Source organism: Rattus rattus, chromosome 3 (genome assembly GCF_011064425.1).
Source record: "Rattus rattus isolate New Zealand chromosome 3, Rrattus_CSIRO_v1, whole genome shotgun sequence".
Classification (NCBI taxonomy): Eukaryota; Metazoa; Chordata; class Mammalia; order Rodentia; family Muridae; genus Rattus; species Rattus rattus.
Window position 1 is genome coordinate 7,200,280 of NC_046156.1, and position 23,422 is coordinate 7,223,701.

The window sequence follows — 23,422 nt, forward strand, 5'->3', positions numbered from 1 at the left end:
CTGCTTTGTTCATGCTGAGGGATATCAGTGATGGAGGCTCATTGCCTCCTTCAGGTGTTCTACCACCATGATTCAGGGTTCAGAGGATACACCGCCATGTCTGTAGAAGTCCAAGATTCCGAGGCGTGGTAGGAAGTGACAATGAGTCATTGTACTTTCTTGTCTTTTTTCTCTAAACAATGCATTTGTTTTTATAGGCATATTTTACTCTCATAAGACACTTAATTTGAGTCAATACTGTGGGCTATAAAATCGTTTTCCTTGAACAAACTTAAGAAAATGAAATATATCAAAAATAATTCTACGTTCTAAAATTGCAGTGTCAAAGAATAGTGTATATTAGACTTACACATTTTACACAATGGCATGGCAATGGCCACATTAGAGAAATTTGACTGTCCCTTGAATAAATACACTCTGTTCTCTGTTTTTGAGTAAGGGCACAGAGCAGAAATGTATTTAGTATAGAGCAGGCCCTATCACTAACTGAATAGGAGACTCAGGCCTGGGGCTAGGGGACTGACTCACTGTAAAAATGAGAACAGAGCTGTTGCCTGTCCCAATCCAGAGCTGATAAAAACCATTATCTTTAGATTTGTTCCTCCGCTTGCTTCAGGGTTTTTCTGAAGCAATATACCTTAATGTGTATGTTTCTGGTCCCCCCCAAAGGTCTCCTCAAACAGTTATCTATGTTTAATAAATCGAATTATTTCTCACCAGGCATTTAAACATTAAAAAGGTTTAGGAAGTTCTGTTTTCTCCTAAAGGCACACCCGTGGCAGGAACTGACCATGTCTGTGGAGGTTTTGTGGGTGGTTTCTCAAGGACAGCTGGAAGTGGTCAGTGTGAGCATACGTGCCTAGGTTCCTTCCTAGAGAGGCCTGAAGGTTCCAATGAATCCTGGGTAACAGAAGTTTCCTTTGGAAGGGAACAGTATATGGATGTGCCTGGTGCTCAAGTGAGGAGGACAGCCAAATTCAGAAAGGTGAGAAGAGCATGATTGTCAAACGAATGCCATAGTTAAAAAGAAAAGAAAGCCAAGGGAACTAGTTTTGGTGAAGGGTTGGAATGGAAAGGATATACTCCAAGAATTTGGCCTCTCCATCGAGCCCTGTGTGAGGGAAAGAGTAGTGGATTTACAAGATGGTCTAATGCGGTGTGTGTGCTGCATTGCTTCAGCGTCTGACATGGGAACAAGGACGGCAGCCCCTTTGCTTAAAATGCTTCATCCTGTAACCTTGCTTGCATTTGCTCTGACTCAGGGCAGCGGCATTCCAGGTAAACTCTGGTCCCAGGGACGGTGTGATGATGGTGTCACTCTGGGGACAGGATCTCACCCGCCCTTGAATGCCCAGCGTTTCCTGGATGGAGAGGCAAAACCAGGTTTGAAATTTATGGAGTTGGTGCCATGCTGGCAATAACTGTGCACAGGCAGACGATACTTACATGCCTCTTCCTGTACTATGCTCCTTACTGAGTTCCTGCGACAGGTGAGGGCTGGTACAATCGAACCATTTTAAATGAATGGCGACTGGCCTGGGATTCTTCTAATAGTGTCGTAGTGCTACCTTAGATAAGTAAGTGCATAGCGACCTTCCCATTCACTAAAACAAAACCAGCTCTAAACCGAATGCATCTATTATGTACTCTCCGGGTCCACCGTCCTTCCCCAAGATAAATCCTCAAAGACATTTACACCATCACTGAGTGATCCCTGTGTGCAGCAGGACCGCCAAACTTAGGCTCCCCATCATCATCGTTGTGACAGATGTGTCTCCTAAACCTACTCACTCATAGAAAACCAGGTCTCCTTCAAGTGAAAGAACATGTTCAGCCTCGTCTGCATCCCGATGCCGTACATCCAGATCGCGGACTGTGGTTTCTGCTGAATGCTGTTGTACTCCAGAAAACAGTACCATATTCCTTGAAAGGAAGAGGAAAGGCCAGTAATCGATGTCATTTTCACAAGTAAACGCCACATGCTTACCAAGCATGTCTACATAAAAGTGATTGACACAGTTGGGATCATGGTTGTCTACAAAGGCCTAACTCTGACGGATATGCTCTCTGAATTTATGTGGCTTTCAATGTGCTCCTGGCTTATAGCAACCTTAACATCCACCAAGAGGATGACTTTGATATGCTACAGTACGTCTCTCTCCAGGACAATGTGCTGATCTCCCCTAATTCAGACTCAGTACTACTTTATTATCCATTGGTTGATTTCTCTTGTGTGAGATCTTGAGAGGATATTAACAGATGCATTCAAGTTTAGAACTGGTTTTGTTTTAGTGAACTGGGCTGGTCCTGCCCCTAATGGTTTTGTCTCAAATTCTATTTTATCTGATATTATTATAGCTACCATAGATGTCTTTTCATAACAGCTAGCTTTTAAAATCACTGTTTCACTTTTAACTGTTGTGTTTCCTTACATGTTCTGTGAAGCTTATAATAACATACAGTCCCAACTTGCATGTGTACATTTTAATCGGGTCTGACCATTTCTGTCCTGTTCCTATTTACACACGCTCTTCTTCTTGTATTTCACTACCATTTGTTCTATTTTTATAATCTCTCTTGGAAATTTACCGTGTGCTGAGGAGCCAGGCTCAGAGTGATATTTAACAAGAAAAACCACACCCATTCTCCTGTCTGTCCAATATCTTAGTTGTGTGCATTTTAACCTAAAGATTGGGCGATGTTATTATCCACCGTTCCCCAAATCATTCTTTTTCGCTCTGTCTTCTTCCTCACTCATTTATTTTTTTTTCTGATTTCTATTTTTTATTAATTTTTATTTTGATGTTTGATTAAACGAATACAAGATTGGAACAGCATATAAAGCTTATAAATATACTTGGTATATATTTTACATTTTTTTCCTTTTCTCCATCTTTATTAAATTGGTTATTTTTTATTTACATTTCAATTGTTATTACCTTTTCTGGTTTCCAAGCAAACATCTCCCTAACTCCTCCCCCTTCCCTTCTACATGGGCTTCCCCTCCCCATCCTCCTCCCCTTACCGCCCTCCCCCCAACAATCCCTTTCATGGGGGTCCAGCCTTGGCAGGACCCAGGGCTTCCCCTTCCACTGGTGCTCTTACTAGGATATTCATTGCTACCTATGAGGTTGGAGCCCAGGGTCAGTCCATGTATAGTCTTTGGGTATCCTCACTCATTTATTATGTGGAATCACTTCCCTTCCCTTCGCTCTTCTCTTCGAATAGGCAACACATCTGGTTACGCCCACGGCCCTCTTCACAGAGTTCTGACACATGAACTATTTCAGAAACCTCCCACCTAACAGGTTTGTTTTTTTTTTTTTTTTTTTTTTTGAGAATGCCGTTTGGTCTGTCTTCACACACACAGAGGCGTTTGGTTCGTCTTCACACACACAGAGGCATCGCTGCAGCGGTCTTAGTGCTTGGTTTCATCCTTCCCTCGCTAAATGTTTTATACATATTATATACTTTGTATCTTTTTCTGCAGCTGGGTGTTCTGCACATTCCAGTCTGGCCCCTACAGTGTCTGTGTATATCCACGTCTGACTCCTACCTGTGATGCCACACTTCGTCGATTGCAAGTCGAGGGCACTTTTATAAGCTGATGGTGATGTCGCCTAAAAGGGATCTGCATGTGCCCAGAGCAACTGCCAAACACATCTGGTCTCTTTCAGGCTGACCATAGGAGGGTCATGAGACTACGGTGCACCTCCTGGTCTGTTCATCTTCATGAATCCTCCATCATCTCTCTCTCTCTCTCTTTCTCCCTCCCCCTCCCTTCCCCTCCCACTTCCCCCCTACACACACACACACACACACACACACACACACACACACACACACACACACACACGTACTCACAGTTTAGCTTTTTAATCTACTTTCTGTGACATACCCACATTATGTTTAGGCTTTAGTAAAATTTGGTACTATCAATAAGAATGTTTGGTTTTCCATGATAGTAGATAACCAATTGTCCAAGATAGTCACGGAGGCCAGCCACATCCAGTCTCACTTGTAGTTCACAACCTAATTGAACATCCCCTCACTGTGAATAGCTTCAAGTTTAATTACCATGCAATGGACTGCTGCTGGTCTAGCACTCCCTAGGGAGTCAATAGGTAGCTGGGTTTGACTTAATGTTTGCATCTGCTGCCCATCTCCCACTAGCAGTGTCAAGGCTGGGCACATGACTCATGCTGCTCCAATCAAATTAGTGACTTTACTCCATTCCTGCCTTGATGACAACCAAAGATGGTTTGGATCAAACATCTAGAGTCTCCAGTGGCAAATTAAAGTAGGAACACATGAAAAGATGAGGAGACAGCAGCTCCCAGGCTCCTCCACAAGACCAGCCCTCGATGTTGCCTGGCTACGTGAGAGGAAACATAGTAGTAGCACAGTGAAGCAGATGGAGACTGCCCAAGGAGAGTGGGTTGTTTACTAGAAGATCTTTGAGGGTAATGACCATAACCAGTACTGACCATTTATGGTATCTGGACCCTTCTGAAAGCCTAGGCTCAATATTTAACCCTTTCTATCTTCTGAGATGGTGAGTCCATTGTTGGACTGATGACACAGATGTGGGAGCTAGGCCTTGTCATCTCAAGGAAGTTTTCCATAGTTACTTTGTTATACAGTATTGGGGGGGGGCTGTAGTCAAGGCTGGGTCAAGTACATGAACCTGCCCACACCCTTGCTATAAAATGTGTACACCTCTTCAAGGAGCAGAAATAGCAGAAGACCCAAAGCAAAGGCCTATGATGTTATACCACCCAGAGCGAGGCACTTGAATTCCTTCCTTTAGTGTTCACATCAGGACTGATATGCACAGCTCTGGGGAGATATTGAATTGAAGCCTTCATCCAGTGAGTGTGATTCAGTGTGCTCATCTAGAGTATGGGCACCAACTACTAAGAAGTGTGATATCCCCTGATTAAAAGTACTATCACAGCTGATAAAAATTAGATCAAGCTATGTAGCTGTGCAGACCTGGGTGCTGTTGATAGACCAGTTATGGGGAAGGGCTAATGGTCTAAAATGTTTTCATTCATCTAAAAGGACCTTCTCTGCCCCCTCCCAATCCCCGTAAGGCCCGAGACCAAAGGCTGCTAGGGAAAGGAGTAGATTTTTCTTATGGATTTTTTTTCTCAAGATAGTGACGAAAAGAGTTATGAAGAAAATACATGTGAAATTAAATACATTTTGTAAAGTTAATGACCCAAATTAATTGAGCCTAAGGCAAATAAATGCTTTCCAGTAGTGGCTGGCAGCAGGGAAGATCTATTCTGACATTTGGTGTGTGACCTACCGTATCCTATAATTCCAAGCACACCGAATATGAAGAACCAGAAGAGGAATCCAGCTGTGAACCTCAGGAGAACCAAAAACGTCCAGCTCAGCACCATGGCAATAGTCAGGCCACTAGAGGTAAAACCCACAACAAAGAGTCAGGCGTGCTAGGTGCAACGTGATGTGAGCAACAGGACGGGAGCTGTTTCTGTGCGAAATCACTCTAGAACATTCTACTTTACTGGCTGCACACATGCAGTTGGTTCTAAGAAGCACAAACAATGGTTTTCACTAAGGACTTCACAGGAAAGAGGAAAGCAGAGGCCCAGTAAGGGCTTTGCACTCAAAAAGACATCCCGTGTGTCTCCAGAAAACAGAGCATTGCTGCCTACTCAAGGGAATGAGCAGTTCCCAGCTTGCCGCTCTCCCTGTCAACACACTTTCCACTTATGCCCTTCCACTTAGTGGTAAATTGTAAAATAAGTCCAGGGTGAAATTGTGATATTCTGGGGAGTAAGGGAGACACCCCAGGACATGGTTGTTTGGAAGTCATAGAACAGACTTGAACTGGAAAATGAGTTGGAACTGGCCACACGCCTGCTGAACTCTTGACTTTGTAGTGATTGTCATGTGCAAGTTATCTCGAGCAGGATAAGGTGTTTGACACCATCCAACATCTATTTGGGCTCCCAAGGGATCTGGGTACAGGACGTGCAGGCAGGATTAGTCTCCTGGCTAGGTGGCTTTCTCAAGCATAGGACGCATGAATATTTTCTATTTTACTTTCTTCCAGGAGCCTGACTGAGATACTAGAGACCTGGATCCATGCCCCAATCGCCACTCCTTCCAAGTTAAGGACAGAATGAAGTCTTCCGGCACAATCTCCCCAAATAGAATTCATTAATACCTAAACGTAACCAACTCTCCTACTAGTTACTCACACCCTTGGAGACATCTACAAGATGCCAATCAGCATCAGGCAGAACCTGGTGTCTTTATGGAGGGCAGTCTCAAAAGCAATCTTCTAAGAGACCCGTCATAGTGTCTGTCACCTAACAGATGACAGTGTGGTATCAAAAAGAAGGAGTGTGCATGCTTTTAACTTTAAAAGCCTTTCCCTCTTGAAACTATAGATTCTTTAAGGATTAAAAATTAAATATGGTTGATGGATTACTCTATTGTATGATCCAAAGGGAATACTTAAAATGGTATTTATGAAAGATTTGGGAGCAGAAGAGCTAGAAATAAAGGGAAGTGTTTAGGGTACAGGGATGTAAGTGGTGTGGAGTGGACATAGGTGTAATGTGTTTTGGGTGAGATGTAACCAAGGAAGTGTAGGAAAAAACAAGAATTAAAGAAATTACCCAGTGACATTTGTTTTCCACAGTGAGAAAGTAGATTTAACTACTGCCAGGTGTAGGTTGCAACTTTGACTATGGAGTTGTTGCAGACAGAACATTGAATGAGTAAGGCCTCACACACGGAACTAGTTCTTCACTTATGGAAATTATTCTTTAGTATTTTCACTCAAATACAGTGCTAAATCAACTAAATTCCTTATGGTTAAAGATGTGGTATCTAGTTTGTTTTACTGTTAATTCTATAACTGTCTCTGAACTTGCATTTCTGCATATCTACTATGTTTTAAGAACTATGCTAGGAAGCGAAAACTAGGAAGCTAAAGATAAAACTGAGCTAGGAAGACAGAGATGAGTTAGTCACAGTTGTCATCCTAAGGAGTTGATAGTTTAGCTGGGTATGGTAGCCCATGCCACTAATCCCAGCATGTGTATGGTAGAGATGGGAAGATGAGGAATTCTAGGCCAACTTTGGCTATGGGAGACACAGTTTTAAAAAACAGAAAGAAAAAAAAACCTGAACAACTGTCAGTTTATCAGAGGAAAGAATCAGGTAAATAAAATACAAAATGAAAGATGTTATGTGAAAGATAAGTAACTATGTGTATATAGAGGTGAGCACATATACACAAAAGATATGAGGAAAATGGGAGAAGTAATAGATATTTCGTAAGTGTCACTAAACTGGTTTTAAAGGATGAAGTGAAAGAATTGGAGATACAGTTCTGTGGAAGGATGCTCTTCCGGCATATAAAAAGTCCCAGGCTAGAGCTCGCACTTAACAAAATTAAAAGGGTTGCGTGGTATGACCCCGGACTCCAAGAAGGGTTCAGGAAAATAGGAAAAGTCACACAACAGAGACATGGGATTTCACAGTCAAGGGGTGGCAGGCTCTCTGGTACATTTATACTCTATAATTAGTCTGGTGCCTATAAACCCAGAGCTTGGAAGGCTGAAACTGGGGGATGGAATTCAAGGCTATCCTCCATGGCTACACAGTGATATCCAAGTCAGCCTAGACTACAGAAAAAGAGTGTGTGTGTGTGTGTGTGTGTGTGTGTGTCTGTTTCTGTGTCTTGTCTCTGTATGTGTGTCTGTCTGTATGTGTGTCTGTGTCTGTGTGAGTATGTCTTCTGTCTATGTGCCTGTGTGTTTTCTGTGTATCTGTATGTATGCATGTGTGTCTGTATATGTCTGTTTGTGCATGTGTGTCTGTCAGTCTGTGAGTGTGTGTCCATTCTGTGTGTCTCTATGTATCTGTCTGTATGTAGGTACCCACAAAGGCCAGAAGGGAGCACCAGACCCTTGAATACAGGCAATTGGTTAGGTGCTCAAAGTGAACTGAACTGTGGGCTTCTGAAGGAGCAGCAAGAGCCCTAACCACTGTACCATCTCTCTACCTGCTAAGCACCTGTCTTTAAAATACAGGTAATATGTAGGGCCATTCAAGAAAGAGATGGGAGTGTGCTTCAGAAGATGCACTGATGTGGTTATAAAGCACCTTGGTGTCACCAAGCAAGCATTAACATTTTCTCTGGTCACTATGGAAACACAGAAGCTCCTCAGCTCCAGACAGTGGCATAAAAGTGGAGAGCACAGGTTGAGACACATCAGGTAACACTTGCCTCTGTCAGGAAAGCAACCCCATGCTTTAAAAAAATTCATTAATTAATTTATGCATTCACTTTACATCCTGATTGCAGTCCTCCCTCTCCTCCCAGTTCCACCCCTCGAAAAGCCCCTCCTCTCATCTCCCCTCTCCTTTTCCTCTGAGAAGGAGGAGGACCATCTGTGTATTAACCCACCCTGGCACATCAAGTACCTGCAGGACTAGGCACATCCTCTTCCACTGAGGCCAGACAAGGTGGCTCAGTTAGGGAAACAGGATATATAGGCAGGCAACAGAGTCAGAAACGGGCCCCACTCCAGTTGTTAGGGACCCAAATGAAGACCAAGCTGCACATCTGCTACATATATGGGGGAGGGGACTAGATCCAGCCCATGCTTGCTCTTTGGTTGGTGGTTCAGCCTCTGGGAGCTCACAAGGGTTCACTTTAGCTGACTCTGTTGGTCTTTTTTTGGAGTCCCTATCCTCCTTCCAGCCCCTCAACCCTTCCTTGACTCTACCACAAGGCTCCTTGAGCGCCATCTGATGCTTGGCCTTGGGCCTCTGCACCTGTTTCGTCAGCTGCTGGGTGGAGCCTCTCAGAGAACAGTCAGTTATACCACTCCTAGACAAATACCTAAAAGATGTTCCATCACACCACAGGGACACTTGCTCAACCATGTTCACAGCAGCTTTATTCGTAATAGCCAGAAACTGGAAACAAGCTAGGTTTCCTTCAACCGAAGAATGGATAAAGAAGATGTGGTTGGTTTACATAACGGAACACTGTCCAGCTATTAAAAACAAGGACATCGTTAAATTTTGCAGACAACAACTAGAAAATATCCTGAGTGAGGCAATCCAGACCCAAAAGGACATATATGGTATGCGTTCACTGATAAGTGGATATTAGCTAAAAAGTACAGGATATCCATGCTACAATCCACAGAACCACAAAGCCAAATAACAAGAAGGGTCCAAGGGAGGGTACTTGAATCTGACTCAGGAGGGGAAATAAAAGACATCAGGGGTGGATGGAGGGAGGGTAGGAGAGGGGATCAGGCATAGAGAGGGTGGGGGAGAGAGACCAGAAACCAATGGCAGATGGGCATGGGAAGCATCCCTAGGACGTGCCAGAGACATGGGACAGGGGAGACTCTAGGGAGTCCATGGGATTGCCTCTAGCTGAGACTCCTAGCAGTGGGGATATGGAACCGGAAGTAGCCAACTCCTATAGCCAGGCATGACGCCCCCCAGTGGAGGGATAAGGACACCAACTCACCCACAAAACCTATGACCCAAAACTTATCCTGCCTACAAAGACGTTCAGGGACAGGGGATGGAGCAGAGTCTGAGGGAATGGCCTACCAACGACAGGCCCAACTTGAGATGCATGCCATGGGCAAGCATCAGTACCCGACACTATCGATGATACTGTGTTATGCCTGCAGACAGGAGCCCAGCAACCTCATTCTTCAACTTTCCTAAATACGAACCTTACATCTGGAAATCTAAACCTCTACCTTCATACGTGTTTCTCAGAACTAGAACAGACTTTAAGTGGTAATGACTGTCATGCGAAGAACATATTAAAAATTACAGTTGATCCTTTGGGGTCAAGGGAGAGACACAGCAGGGAAAAGAACCAGGGAAGTTAAACTATGCCCACCCTCTGTGACTTATGAAGAGGAGGACACAGGACCCCAGACCCTGTGGCGGGTACTTGGCACATGTACCCGTTCTACTAGTAAATTAATAGATAAACTCGAACCTTACAGTCTTATGGGCAATGTTCTCAAACATCTTTGCCCTGTCCTTAAACCACATGTGAAAATGAAAATGATCCTGAGGGCTGAGTCTACTTTTCAGCTTTAACAAGAACAAGTAACTTAAAAACTCTACACAGATCCTCAGGAAGGAGCTAGAGAAGAGTACAGAGAGTCTCACTCACAGGAGAATCCACTTCCACGATGTCGAATAGTCTTCAAGCACCTTCAGCCCAATTGCCCGGGCGTCAATCACGTCACTAATGCCACTGAGTTCAACGAGGGAAAAGTTTATTTTTGATTAATTATCATTTTCAGTTAATATTTGAGGAAAAAAGTTCTTACAATAAAAGAGACTCTGAAAGATTCTATTGAAGGCATGGTCTTAGACGACATATGCCGTGGTGACCCTTTTACTAGCCACAGCAGTCTACTGACTGTCGCTTCAGGATGCCTCAAGGATGATCGATACATTTATCACAGCCCGTAAGTAATTCCCCGGAGCTCCGAGCACACTTTAACATTTTGTACAACAACAGGACATGTCAAACTGAAGTGCAAACCTACCTCGCAGCCTCCCTGAGTTCTACCATGGTCCTCTTCTGCCCACTTCCATCTTCAAAGTGCATCCTGCTTTCTAAAGTCAAGTTACCATTGATGGCTGAAAAGTCAGGGACACATCTCTGCAGAACTGTGAACGAGAGGAAGAACCACAGTCAACCCCTTTGCTTACTAGTCTCTCCTTTTGAAAAAACCGGTCTGTGATCTACAGTGTGAAATGCGCTCAGGAGAGACGGCTAACTGTCCTTTATCGACACCTCCGGGATTTTCTGGTGGTTGTGAGATGGAGATGGAAACTGAAACAGTTTATCTGAAGGCCACATCCCAACCCACTCATTCTCTTACACATAAAGATGTGCCAAACGCACAGGTAAGACGCACAGGCTAATCGTCATTAGCTCACAGCACATGTGCTGAACCCACGCTAATAGAAGAGCTACAGCTGCTGGTATGATGCAGGGCTGTTGCTTTAATGGGTCTTTAGCGGGGCTGGAGAGGCAGCATAGTAGGGAGAGTGCCCATGTGAAGCCTCGGCTTCGGTCCTGAACACTGAATGATGTGTTAGCACACATCTGTAATCTCAGTACTTGGGGAAGGGGCGGCAGAAATGTATGGACACACTTGGCTATCCAGTGAGCCCAAGATCAGCCCAGGACATATGAGAGCCCGTTTCAAAAGTAGTTTTCAGAATTCCTCAAATGAAATTATGGAAACTAGAGATTTGTAGATGATCCCCAGAGAAGCAAGATCCACCTCAAACTTCCAGCTCCTGTGAAGACTGGACTTCCATTGGTGAATTCTTAGTAACTTCCCTCCTTGCCAGAGATGTTAGCTTCCTGTTGCTGAAGGACGGAAAGTGTCGATGGGGCCCGTTAGGTTGTCTTACACTGATGTGAATTCTGAGAAAGGTTCAATCTCTGAATCTATGGTCATCCATGGTCTCATTTTGATTAAACGGAATCCTGAGCTCTATACATATCTTTCTTTACCTGTTTGGTGCAGTGCTGGGTAGCAAATGTCTTTTTGAAATATTAGAGCCTGAATTTCAAGTGAAAAGATAAGAGAATTCAGACGTGGAGAGGTAATTTTCATATTTTCTTCTTGTAAGTAGTGTCACTAATTTACATGTGGAGCTCGAGCCTAAAGTATTGAAGCACCGGATGCAGGGGATGAACATTTTTATGAATCCCTTCCCAGATTTCCTTGTCTTATCTGTTCATGTCAAAGTGTGATGACATAGATGATTTCTTTTATATTGCCCCTGTCTTTCTCCTGTTCCTTCCCCTTTGCGGCAGATCCAAGATGGCAGCCTCTATAATCCCTCTCTACTCCCTCTCAGTCACCAGATCCTTGCTTTCCCCTCTCCCCAGATGAAGTCACCCTACTAATTTCCCAGTGGGGTTCTTGGCATATAGTAGGGCTCAGGATATTTCTTCTCCCCCATTTTTTTCTGGTGTTTTTGATCCTATCTATTCCATAAGTTTAAGTTCCCACCTAGAAGACGCCCTGGCAGTCTTTTATGTAGTACTTGGCAGTTAGTTCCGATCTGCTAGCACCCATTAACTAGTATACTCAGAGTAAAGTTGGAAGGTAGAGAAAATATGAAGGAAAACTACAAATGATTCCCTGACCAGGCTGACCGGGCTGACCAGGTGCCCACAGTGAACTGTGTGGTCTTGCTGACCACTTTCCTGCCCATCTCTCTTCTGTTTCCTCTTGTAAACGGTTTAAGGACTACACGTTATTAGTTGTTCGTTGTGCCACTTACTGGTACACCTGATCCTCTGTTAAGGAGAACAGAAGCCGATTGTAATGTTGACCTTAATCTCTTTCATTCCTTCATTAGACTATGGGAGGTTATGGGCTAGTTGTTCATCTTGCATCCCCAATGTACATTTTAAAATGCGATTTAACCAAAATATGATTGTGAGGACAGTTGTTTCCCCCTTTCCCATAAAAAGTCTCAATGCTGTTCTTGACCGTATACAGTTGGCATTAGGGCTTCCTGGTGACTGCCAGTTCTCACATGGACCAGCAATTCTGCCTCAGGGTCTGTAGTGGACCACAGAAGATGAAGGGGACACTCAACACATGGGCTTTGTCACAGCTAATTCAACGTTCTTGACTTTCTACTGAGATTGGTGCCTATTAATTTTCTTCTATTTTGGAAGAACTCGTGGAAGAATTGGGGAATAGAAAAACAGGAAAGACAGAGAAAATGCCAGATTTCACTCTCTTCTCACTTCCTCTGGCAAACAGCTTAACATTTTTGGTATATTTCTTTGAGGCCATTTTCCTTAAGTGATTTCTGGGATTCATTTTAATTTCTATATGCTTGCCATCATAATGTCTGCAACAGTTGGCATTTTGCTGGATATTTTACACATATCCACTTTATTTATTAGGTCTAAGGTATTTCCTCTCCAAACACACTGTATGATTTCATGATCTCTTGCCCTTGGATATTGTAACTTTTCATTTCCCCTGGCTCCCACCATCTATGCTTCCTGTGTTCTGTATTAATTAATCATTCTGCCTTACTCCGGATGAACACTGTGTTGGAAATTTTTCTGCAAATGCTTGTAGGGACACATATAATCACAACGGTGTCTTCTTAAAACCAATCCTAACACTTTCCAAGGTGCTTACGAAGCAAAACACCAGTTCTCACAGAGCTCTGGTGGAAATGTCCCAGTTGGAATGCAGACAGGTATGACCGGCGACAGTCCTCCTAACTGACTCTGGGCTCTCAGGGCAGGGACAGGACCATTCTCAGCCTTGGTTTTATCAATTGTGAAATAAGGAAATTGAATCCCATTTTTGTAGATTGTATTTTTCAAAGCTAAAATAGTTAGCACTTACAAGGTCTGCTTGGGTACACTGCTAGAGGACAGTCACCACTGGACAGAAGGTCTGCGAGAGTCTGGAAGGGAAGGGAGGGCGTATTAACACTTCAAAGCCAGCAATGACTGCTTCCACTCTCTGTATCAAAATGGTGAGCTTCAAGTCTCAACTCCACATCTCATTTCCCCAAATCATTTCTCCAGTAACTAGAAGATTATCACATAAAAATCCTTGTTATTAAAAAAAATGCCTGTAAAAGCTCTAAACGAAGCAACAGAGATAAAAAGCCAAGATCCTACAAAAGCAAGACATACCTGTGCAGGTATCTTAGTCATAGTCTGAATCTTTGATCCTTAATTTTTTCTAGAAAAACAGCATTTTCTATAACGTAACAAGCAGTGAACAGTATTTAATACGGTAAAGCTTTAGAAATCTCTTGAATCTCTTGATGTTTAACCTAGGTAAGGGTGGGTGTAGACATTTTTATTGCACTATTTTAGTCTCTCTGTCTCTGTCTGTCTCTGTCTCTCTGTGTCTCTGTCTCTCTCTCTCTCAGTGTGTGTGTGTGTGTGTGTGTGTGTGTGTGTGTGTGTGCACCATGCATGCTAAGGCACACCTGTGGAGATCCCAAACTACCAGATTCAGTTTTCTCTTCCTATCATGTTGGGGTCCTTGTCAGGAATGAAATTCAGGTGAGGTGGATAGCTATGAGGGAGCTATCCACCTCACCTAAGCCGCATAGCAGTATGCTTTTGTAATGACGATTCTAGATGACATAAGATCCTAGCTCTGGTCAGCTGGCGTCTATAGAAGAATCCAGATGTAGAAGAATCTCTGTGTCATGCATTGGTTGGGGCTCACTATGCAGACCAAAGAGTCTTTCCTATCTCACGAGTGTACAGAGTAATATAGCATGAGCGCTGTGTTTCTCTGTCTACACAGTCTATACCAGGAACATCCCATGTTTTGATGTGTGTCCTCACAGTGACACACCATGAGCACTAACTTCTTTTGAGTGTCCAGGTAAACTTGTGTTTTACTAGAGTAACACCATTCACATTCATTTTCTAGATCTGGGCTTTTTTTTTTTTTTCCAACAGCAAACTTGGGCTGTTCCACGTAAGATCAAAACAGCAGCTGAATTCCTTCCAGGCGTGAACTTGAGTACACACACCTCCACAGGCCTGGCCTGGGCCTTGCAGAACTGCCGATAGTATTCCCAGTAGTTTTTGTCTTTTTTGTTCAAAATTTGCATATCCACGTAGGTCAGGAATCTCTCTGGGCACCTGGAGACACAGATCTGTGGACCAGAGAGGAATAGGGAAGAGATTGAATGGAATAGACCAAGAGGGTGTCTACAAGAGGTTGGATGGGCTTCTGAGCTCCTCACCAGCATGAAGAGGGAAAGCACCAATTTCCATCTGGGTGACTTAAATCATGTTTTTAGTATTATTGTGTAAAATTAAGTTGACTATAGAATGCTACCAACCTGGACTTCTTGTTCTCTTGGAAACAAGATATTAAACAGTGGTGGTATTTTGTGCTTGGGTCTTTAAATCAGCATATACTACATTAGAGACCATTTTAGCATTGTCAAGCCAAGTGGTTTCATGCTTCTCCTTTTCCTACCGCCCCATCCAGTTGCCCCTTCTGCCTGCTTCTATCCCCTATTTTCCTTTTTCATGCCCCACGTGCCCTTTTCCCACCTCCCATCCCTCCTCATGACTTAATACCAACCTGTCTAGGGGAGTGTAATGTTAAGTAAGGCAGCCCAAACTCAGAAGGCAAACCAGTGTGTCCTCTTTCACACGTAGATTCTGGCCCGTGAAAGGTGCATATGTGTGTGTATAGCATATGCACGCATACAGGTGTAAGTGTGGGTAGACTTTAAAAGTTCTAGATGATCTATTTTTAACTTGATAAATGTCGATCCAAAAGCAGTTCTGAGAAGCGGAAGTCTCCTCCACACGCTTGCCACTCAGATTCTCCAGGTAGTAATACTTTGCATAAGCATGAGGTGATATCATAGCCGCTCCCCTCGCTTGGATTATACTAATTTTATATCCATTCAGCGTGTACCTGTGAGGGACAGTTCTATGTGCAGATTTGGGGATTTCTACCATAGGAAAATGATGAATTTTTTTAAAAATCTCTTTTAAATGTTTTCGTTTTTGTTATTTGTGTGTGTGTACATGTGTGTGCGCACTCATGTAGATGCATGTCAATAGGTGGGATGTGCATGTAGGTACCCAAAGAGTGTAGAGATCCCCTGCAGCTGGAGTTATAGAAGGTTGTGAGTCACGTGACATGGATGCTTAGGACGTGAACCCAGGACCTCTTTAATGATTTTTAGTGAGGTGTTTTCTTAGAATTGCCTGCACCAGGATATGGCTGAGGCTATGCACATTCTAGGTTAGAATCTTGCCTTGTTTTCTATATGAATAAAACGGCTTTGGTTCGGTCTCACAATTGTTAGTTCACCGGTGTGCCTTTGAGCTTCCCATAATTCCGAAACCATAATTACAGTTTGTCACCATGAGAAATAAGCCAAGTCTAGATATCTGCCACAATTAATCACCACGAAGTCTCTTATCAACACTGTGTAGACATGGGCAAGAGAGGTCACCGATGCAATCACTTTGCAGAAATGGACTTGGGGCATGTCAGCCAAAAACCAGGTCACCTGTACAATTTATTTTACACTAATGGACTTAGAGCACATCACCGACAAACCAGGTTACTGCGGTCATCCACGGGGCCACAACAAAGTGACAGCACTCCAACCTGTAATTCCATTTAAAAAATGGTAGGAGCATGGAGGGGAGGTATAGTCTGGATGGTTTTGCTGTGATTTTTATGATTTTAAAAAGGAATAAACGACTCTGTCAAAGTGATTTCCCTTGGAAATCCCTGACCCAGGCTGATCATGGTCTCCTGCCAACCCATTAGTAATTATTCCTTTTCAATGTTTTAATATCATTGATATAATTGATTTAATATAATGATATCATGGATTTCATACCCTGTGACTTCTTTCTCGCCTTCTTCCCACCCTTGCTGAACTCTCCACTCCCCCTTTTCTCTCTCCCCACCATCAGCAATTTACCAGTGACTACATTGTTGATGACTCCTCACCATGCACCCAACCATCAACTGTTAATAGTGCTTCAAGGTGGGGAGAGGATTCATGAACCTCTCCTCCTTGCGATGGAATACAGCTGCCATGTTTTGTCCAGAAGAGTGCATTCCAGAGCAATGTTCTTCATCCTCTTTCTCTTACACTCTTTCTGTGCACACTTCTGCCACCTCCTCTGATTCTTCCAGTAGGTGATGTGGACGCCCTGCTTAGAGCCGATCAGTCAGCAATAACTTATCCTCAGCACCATCTATGGCTTCCACGTTGCTGGGATGTCTTACTCATCTATGACCCTGTGAGCTACGATGTCCACCGGCCATCAAGATGTGCCCAATGGACATCCATGCAGGCAAAACACCAATACATATGAAATAAAAATAAATAAATTAAAACATTACTGTAAAGATGTGCCCACTGGCGCATTAGCGGCATGGCTGTTTTGTAATCAGATGCTTTCTGATTGGATCTGAAGCCTGCTCTGGAGGAGGGAATTCAAACCTGATCCTATAAGCCTGTTCAAAGATGCACAGGCATCAAACACAGGCCCAGAGTAGGATGGGGGAGTGACTACTGCTGTTTTTCTGAATGGATGTGTTGTGAAACTGCTTTTAAATGTTTATATTTACATCTTTATATCATAGATTAGTACTTGTCTCAGCACTGTTGAGAGAAACTTCTGTTTGCAGGAGGTTATAAATAATGCAGAGAAGAATGGCCAGTCAAAGTGCTGGTAACTATTCTCACTCAGCTCGGCAAGAGCACGGCTGCTCAGTGAGCAGCTTTCTCGCTTTCTGACATATTTCTACTGTCTACAAGGGCACTTGGTGTTGACCACACAACTCAGTAGGAGGATTGATGCATGCCTCAAGTCCCTCAGTAATGCTGTGTGATAGCCACAGGAGTCCAATGCCTTCTAGAAGTCGGACAGCATAAAACAAGCCCTCTCCATAAGACTGCCCTTTATCCACTCACACACATGTGCACTCTCTGCCCCCTCTGTCTCCATTTCTTTCTCTCTTTCCCTATCTCTGTCTCTGTCTCTGTCTCTGTCTCTCTGTCTCTCTCTCTCTGTCTCTGTCTCTCTCTCTCTCTCTCACACACACACACACACACGCAGACACACACACACACACACATACACACACACACACACACACACACCCAGAGGCACAGATGGTCCCAAGCTGAAAAGCTGTCTATAGAGACACAGACAGCATCCAACACATCCACATGTTTTATAAGAAGGTCAAAGTTATTATCAATGTGAATGGGGAAAGTTCACTCTGATTGGAGCCAGGCCGAATAAATCACAAACATGTTAGGAGATTCCTCAGCCACATGCTAGCTTTGACTCTCTGCTCATAACATGGCGGAAGACAGAAGAAGATGGATACATTTTGGTGCATTTATTAAAGTGAAAACTCAAAGAGCCAACATTCTCTTGAGATTCATATACTGTGAGGTGCTGCTCCTGAGACCCCTACACTTCTGCACTTACAAATGCACGCACACAATGTATACCACACACACACACACACACACACACACACACACACACACACACTGGTGCCTCTGCAACATGAAGAATAAAGCAATTAAATGGAAAAGGTAGTTTGTCAGAGAGAATCATAACAGACTTCAATCAAAACATAAGTGAGCTTAAAACAACAGGAACAAACCATAGCAACTGCTTTCTTCTTTTCCTCTATCAGACCAAGTTGTTCACTTCAAATGGGATGTTGATTAGAAGCAATCAAGATATAATTAGCCAAAGAAGGTCACACCGAGGCTGGGTATCCGAACTGATGCTGGCCCATTATTCAAGGGCTTATGACATATGTTGGACCACGCTGCCAATTGACACAAATATTATGCATAGAATATAGATAGCTCTGATCTATGAACACACTGTTGCAGGTCCTGATCTATGAACACACTGTTGCAGGGCCTGAACTCTGAATACACTGTTGCAGGTCCTGAGCTTTGAATACATTGTTGCAGGGTCTGATCTGTGAATAAACTATTGCAGGGCCTGATCTGTGAATGCACTGTTGCAGGGTTTGATCTATGAATACACTGTTGCAGGTCCTGATCTATGAATACACTGTTGCAGGTCCTGATCTGTGAATGCATTGTTGCAGGGCCTGATCTATGAATGCACTGTTGCAGGGCCTGAGCTGTGAATGCACTGTTGCAGGGCCTGAGCTGTGAATGCACTGTTGCAGGGCTGACCAGTGCAAAATGCACAGCTGCAGCTGTATCCAGCTGAGTTGAGAGCCCTATGGGTTTCACAGGGCACTTTCAACATCATTCTTCATTGTTATAGCATCAGTTCAGGTGATTGACACTATTATGAATAAGAATTGTATGCCTGGGAGTTGTACTGAAGGTTTAAATACTATGTTTGTTATATATACATCATATACATATACATCTGTATCCTAGATAATCTAGGAAACCATTTATGAAAATAAACACGTGACTCTTTGTTTATTATAGGGACTTTGGTGTGTGTGGTACAGCAGAAGAAAGAGTAGGAAGATAGTCCTTCACTGACACCGTTCATTCCATAGACACTCACTCATCACCTACTCTGGGGGATTGGAGGTAATGTGAAAACAGTGGGAGACAAACCTAGTAAGAGCCCTTACCCTCAGGCGTTTGCCCCTTAATTCAGGGAGAGAGACAACAAAGCATTTCTTTTTAGTGAGATTGTGTGTGTGCGCGCACATATGTTTAATGTATACGAGTTTGAAGATTATCTATTCCAACAGATGCAGAAATCAAAGATCAGAAACACAAGAACCAGTAGAGAGCAATGTGGCTCTTCCAAGCAATCCCACTCCTCAGTAAATTCACCCAAAGATGCAGAAATGACTGGAGCAGCCGACAAGGACTTCTGGGCTGTGATCGCTTGTAGGAACAAACAGTTACCATCACTCAAGTTCCCTAGTGACTGTGACAGTTTATCTCTGCCTTAGCTTTGATTGAATGGGAATGGATATGGCATCTCCTTACCACACACAGACTTGACCTGGGATTCCTGAATCCTCTCACCCAGTGTGTTAGGGACCACTAGCAGCAGAACGAAGGCAGCCAGCCTTACCTGTGTGGTAGAGCACTGTAGGGGAAGCATCATGGATGTGCCGGTACATCTAAATATGTTAAAGTAAAACAGAACTGTCTTGTTCCTGTTTAAAGAGAGAAGACATAAATAAATCTCTTCCTCGATGCACACCCAACCACAGAAACTTTGAATGCACTGCCTTTAAAGTTCAGCTCCATTGTCTGTATGTGGGTGTGGCTATTTTCACACCTCCTTCATATTGCCTAGCATTGCTTTGCGATTATTGAAAGTTGAAGTAAGTTGTCCACCATCAAGAGACACTATAACATGAGACAAACAATCACGTTGTCACTGGAAATGATGTTGACACACATGTTTAATGGAAGGAGAAATTAATAGTTCATTTATTTCCGGGAGGAGCTTACTCAAAAGAGCATTAAAACACTATTTTTACTATGTATTAGTCTAGAAATACTTACAGAAATAAGTATTAAATTGTATGCAAAAAGAAATCATTACATCCAAATTTGGGGATTATATTTCATTTAATTTTTTGTGTTTAAGGATATCTTTAACACAAACATGTATTGCAGTGGTGGTGTAAACATAAAACAATAGTTACACTTTCTATTGCAAATTATAATAAGCAGCGGTCATGAGCTTTCAATGGCATATTATCCTGCCACTTGATATTCTCTTTATATTTCAATTATTTCATCAGGGCAATGAAGACAGCAGTAGCCCTGCCTAGTTTGCAGCGGTGTGGAAAGAGCCCAAGATGACGCTTGGACTCAAGCAGCTGCTCAACCTCAGGGTGCAAAAGGAAAGTGTGGCACTGATTTTAGACCTCGCTTCCTCTCCTTATCGACCCCCGGGGGTCCACATGCCTGGATGCATGAGTGGGGACTTAGCATCCTTTCCCTAAGTTTCTCAGTGGATTCAGAAATGGATGGTCTTAGGAATCACAGCTCTAGGGCTAGTGCTTGCCTAGCATGCATGAAGCCCTGGGTTTGATCTGCAGCACCCCATAAAATCTAAGCACAGCATTAATGTCAACACTTGGGAGGTAAAGGCAGATAGATCAGAAATTCATAGTTGTTCTCAGCTACATCACAATTTTGCAGCCAGCCTGCATGAGACTCAAAAAAAAAAAAAAAAAAAAAAAAACCACCGAAAAGCTGCAGTTTTAACAACTCAAGAAAAAGTTGTCCCAAGAACTTGTCCAACACTCTATTTTTTAACCAGGAGTTGTTCCTGTCTAAAGGAAATGCAGGGACAAAAAAATGGAGCAGAAACTGAAGGAAAGGCCATCCAGATGCTGCCCCTCCTAGTCGTCCATCCCATCTGAAGGCACCAAACCCAGACACTATTCCTGATGCCCAAAAGTGCTTGCTGACAGGAGCCTGGTATGACTGTCCCCTTGAGAGGCTCTCCCAGCACCTGACTAATACAGATGCAGATCCTCACAGCCACTCATAGGACTAAGCCTAGGCACCCCAGTGGAAGAGTTAGGGAAGGACTGAAGGAGCTGAAGGGGATTGAAACCTCATAGGAAGAACAATATCAACTAACTGGGCCACCCAAAGCTCCCAGGGACTAAACCACCAACCAAAGAGTACACATGGAGGGATCCATGGCTGCAGATACATTGTAGCCAAGGATGGCCTTATCTGGCATTAATGGGAGGGGAGGCCCATGGTCCTGTGGAGGCTCCATGCCCCAGAGTAGGGAGATGCTACAGCAGTGAGGCAGGAGTGGGTAGGTGGAGGAGCAACCTCATAGAAGCAAAGGGAAGGAGGAATAGGATGGGATGGGGGATTTGTGGAGGGGAAACTGGGAAGGGGGACATCATTTTAAATGTAAATAAATAAAATAATCAATAAAAATTATTGTGACCACAAACGTATCATAAATGTACAAGGGACACTTGAAAAAGACTTTCTGCACAAGGTCAGGCTTAGGAATGTAGGAAGCTCTCGAGGAAGTTTCCACTAGGCTTCTCCTCCTCTCCTACCACCTGCCCTGAGCATGTGAGCAGAGATGGTAGGAGGGAGCGGACCAGAGAAAGAGAGAGCTGTTGGGAAGATACAGGAAAGTTACGAAAAGGTTCACCGAGAAGAGGTGGGTTGTCTTTCCATGAGACCCTCCTACAGAGCCTGAAGGTGCCCCAGGAAGGACAGACAGACCAACAGCTCATTTTGCAGCTGAGGGCCTCACCTGTGGAAGACCTGCCTCTGTGCCTGTTTGAGGAGGTAGAGAAGAGAGAACTTAAAGGAGTTCAGGGACCAGGATGTTATGGTGAAGCAGCCTGGTGCAGAAGGACTGGGGTTAAAGAAATGGGCTTGGCTCTTTCTGGCTGTAGAAAGCACGGGGGTGACACACCAGGAACAGAACTGCAGGTATGTGGCCAGGGAACAAACCAAAGCTGACATTTCACTCCAGACAACTGAGTAAGGAATCTCCAGTATCCCATAAGAGGAGCTGTGTTTACATAGATGTGTGATTGTGTAGTGCAGGTGTGTGTGTGCACATGGGCAGTTGTGTGTGCACACATGTGCATGTGGAGGCCAGACATTGACACTGGATTTCTACTTTGACCACCACCTTATTTTTATGGATCTTGGAGAAAGAACCTCCAATCACCACCTTCCTAAACCAGCCTAATTCCTAACTACATTCTAAACATCTGTCGTCTTACTTCAAACGACTGAGAACGTCCTGTCTCTCATAAGGGAAGCCCTTCTCGTTACATGGCACTAGGTTGTGTAGTAATGCTCAGAGATGGCTCTGTGAGCCATTTCTTTGCCTCCTCTCTCTTTTGAGACTAGATCTCTCATTGAACCGAGGCCTCATCTATTTGGTGGTTTAGGCTACTGTCTGTCAGAAGGACTGACTAATGCATCCCAGGGATCTTCCCCTCTCTAACCTGGGAGCTACAGACACCCACAGTACCCAAATTGCATGGGTGCTGGGGATTAGAATTGGTCCTCATGTTTATGTGACAGTCACTTTACTGATGAGGTGTTGCCACTAACACGGTGAGAACACAGTTCACTCCTCAACGGTGCCCATCTTGGGTAAGCATCTAAATGCTACCTCGGTCTCACAGTAGCTTGTTAACCCTAGTGAGGTAGAGATATGAAGATTTCTGGGGCTCTGAATGCCAGAGGCTTGCATTGAAAAATGCTACCCTCAGGCTCAGAAAGAGATCCTGCCTCAAATGAACAAGGCACAGTGTGATGGAGGAGGATTCCTATATCCTACTCTGGCCTCCGAGGGCACACACAGGGGTGCACACCTGCGCGTGCATGAACAATCAGCAAAGTCAGACACATAATGCATTCATTTTATTTTTTTTTAATTTTGAGGTGATAGTCACAGTATTTCCTCTGCCCTTTCCCCCTCCAACCCTGACCCACCCCTCCTTGATCTCATTCAAATTCATGTCTTCTTTTGTCACTAATCGCCATCACAAACACATATGTGCGTGCGTGTACATACATTCCTAAATGTTACCTGCCTGGTCTGTATAACGCTACTCACGCGTATGTTTCCATGGCCGAACATTTGGAAAACGATTTCTTCCACTCTCAGCATCCTGTGAAGGGTGGAGGCTTTCCCCATGCCCTTCGGCACGTCTACTGGTATCATCCTCGTTTGGTTCATGTTTAGAGAGTTGTGTTGGTGAGATTTTATTGGTGTAGCTCCTGACACTTCTAAGGACACACTCTCACAGCAAACTCCCTGATCCTTTGGCTCTTTCTGTCCTTCTGCCCCATCCCACTTCCT

At 43.8% G+C, this 23,422-nt stretch overlaps 1 protein-coding gene across 2 annotated transcripts in view; it reads right to left on the bottom strand.

Annotated features, from left to right (window-relative positions):
- Positions 1-23,422, bottom strand: part of Slc44a5 (solute carrier family 44 member 5) — a 65,317-nt gene that overhangs the window by 19,388 nt on the left and 22,507 nt on the right. For both annotated transcript variants that reach the window (XM_032897124.1, XM_032897125.1), the window contains exons 3-9: positions 19,673-19,757; positions 14,605-14,730; positions 13,449-13,509; positions 10,593-10,716; positions 10,211-10,294; positions 5,315-5,427; positions 1,792-1,923 (exon numbers count right to left, since the gene is read on the bottom strand). In XM_032897124.1, coding sequence (XP_032753015.1) covers positions 1,792-1,923; positions 5,315-5,427; positions 10,211-10,294; positions 10,593-10,716; positions 13,449-13,509; positions 14,605-14,730; positions 19,673-19,757 — 725 coding nt within the window. The remainder of the gene's footprint in view (positions 1-1,791; positions 1,924-5,314; positions 5,428-10,210; positions 10,295-10,592; positions 10,717-13,448; positions 13,510-14,604; positions 14,731-19,672; positions 19,758-23,422) is intronic.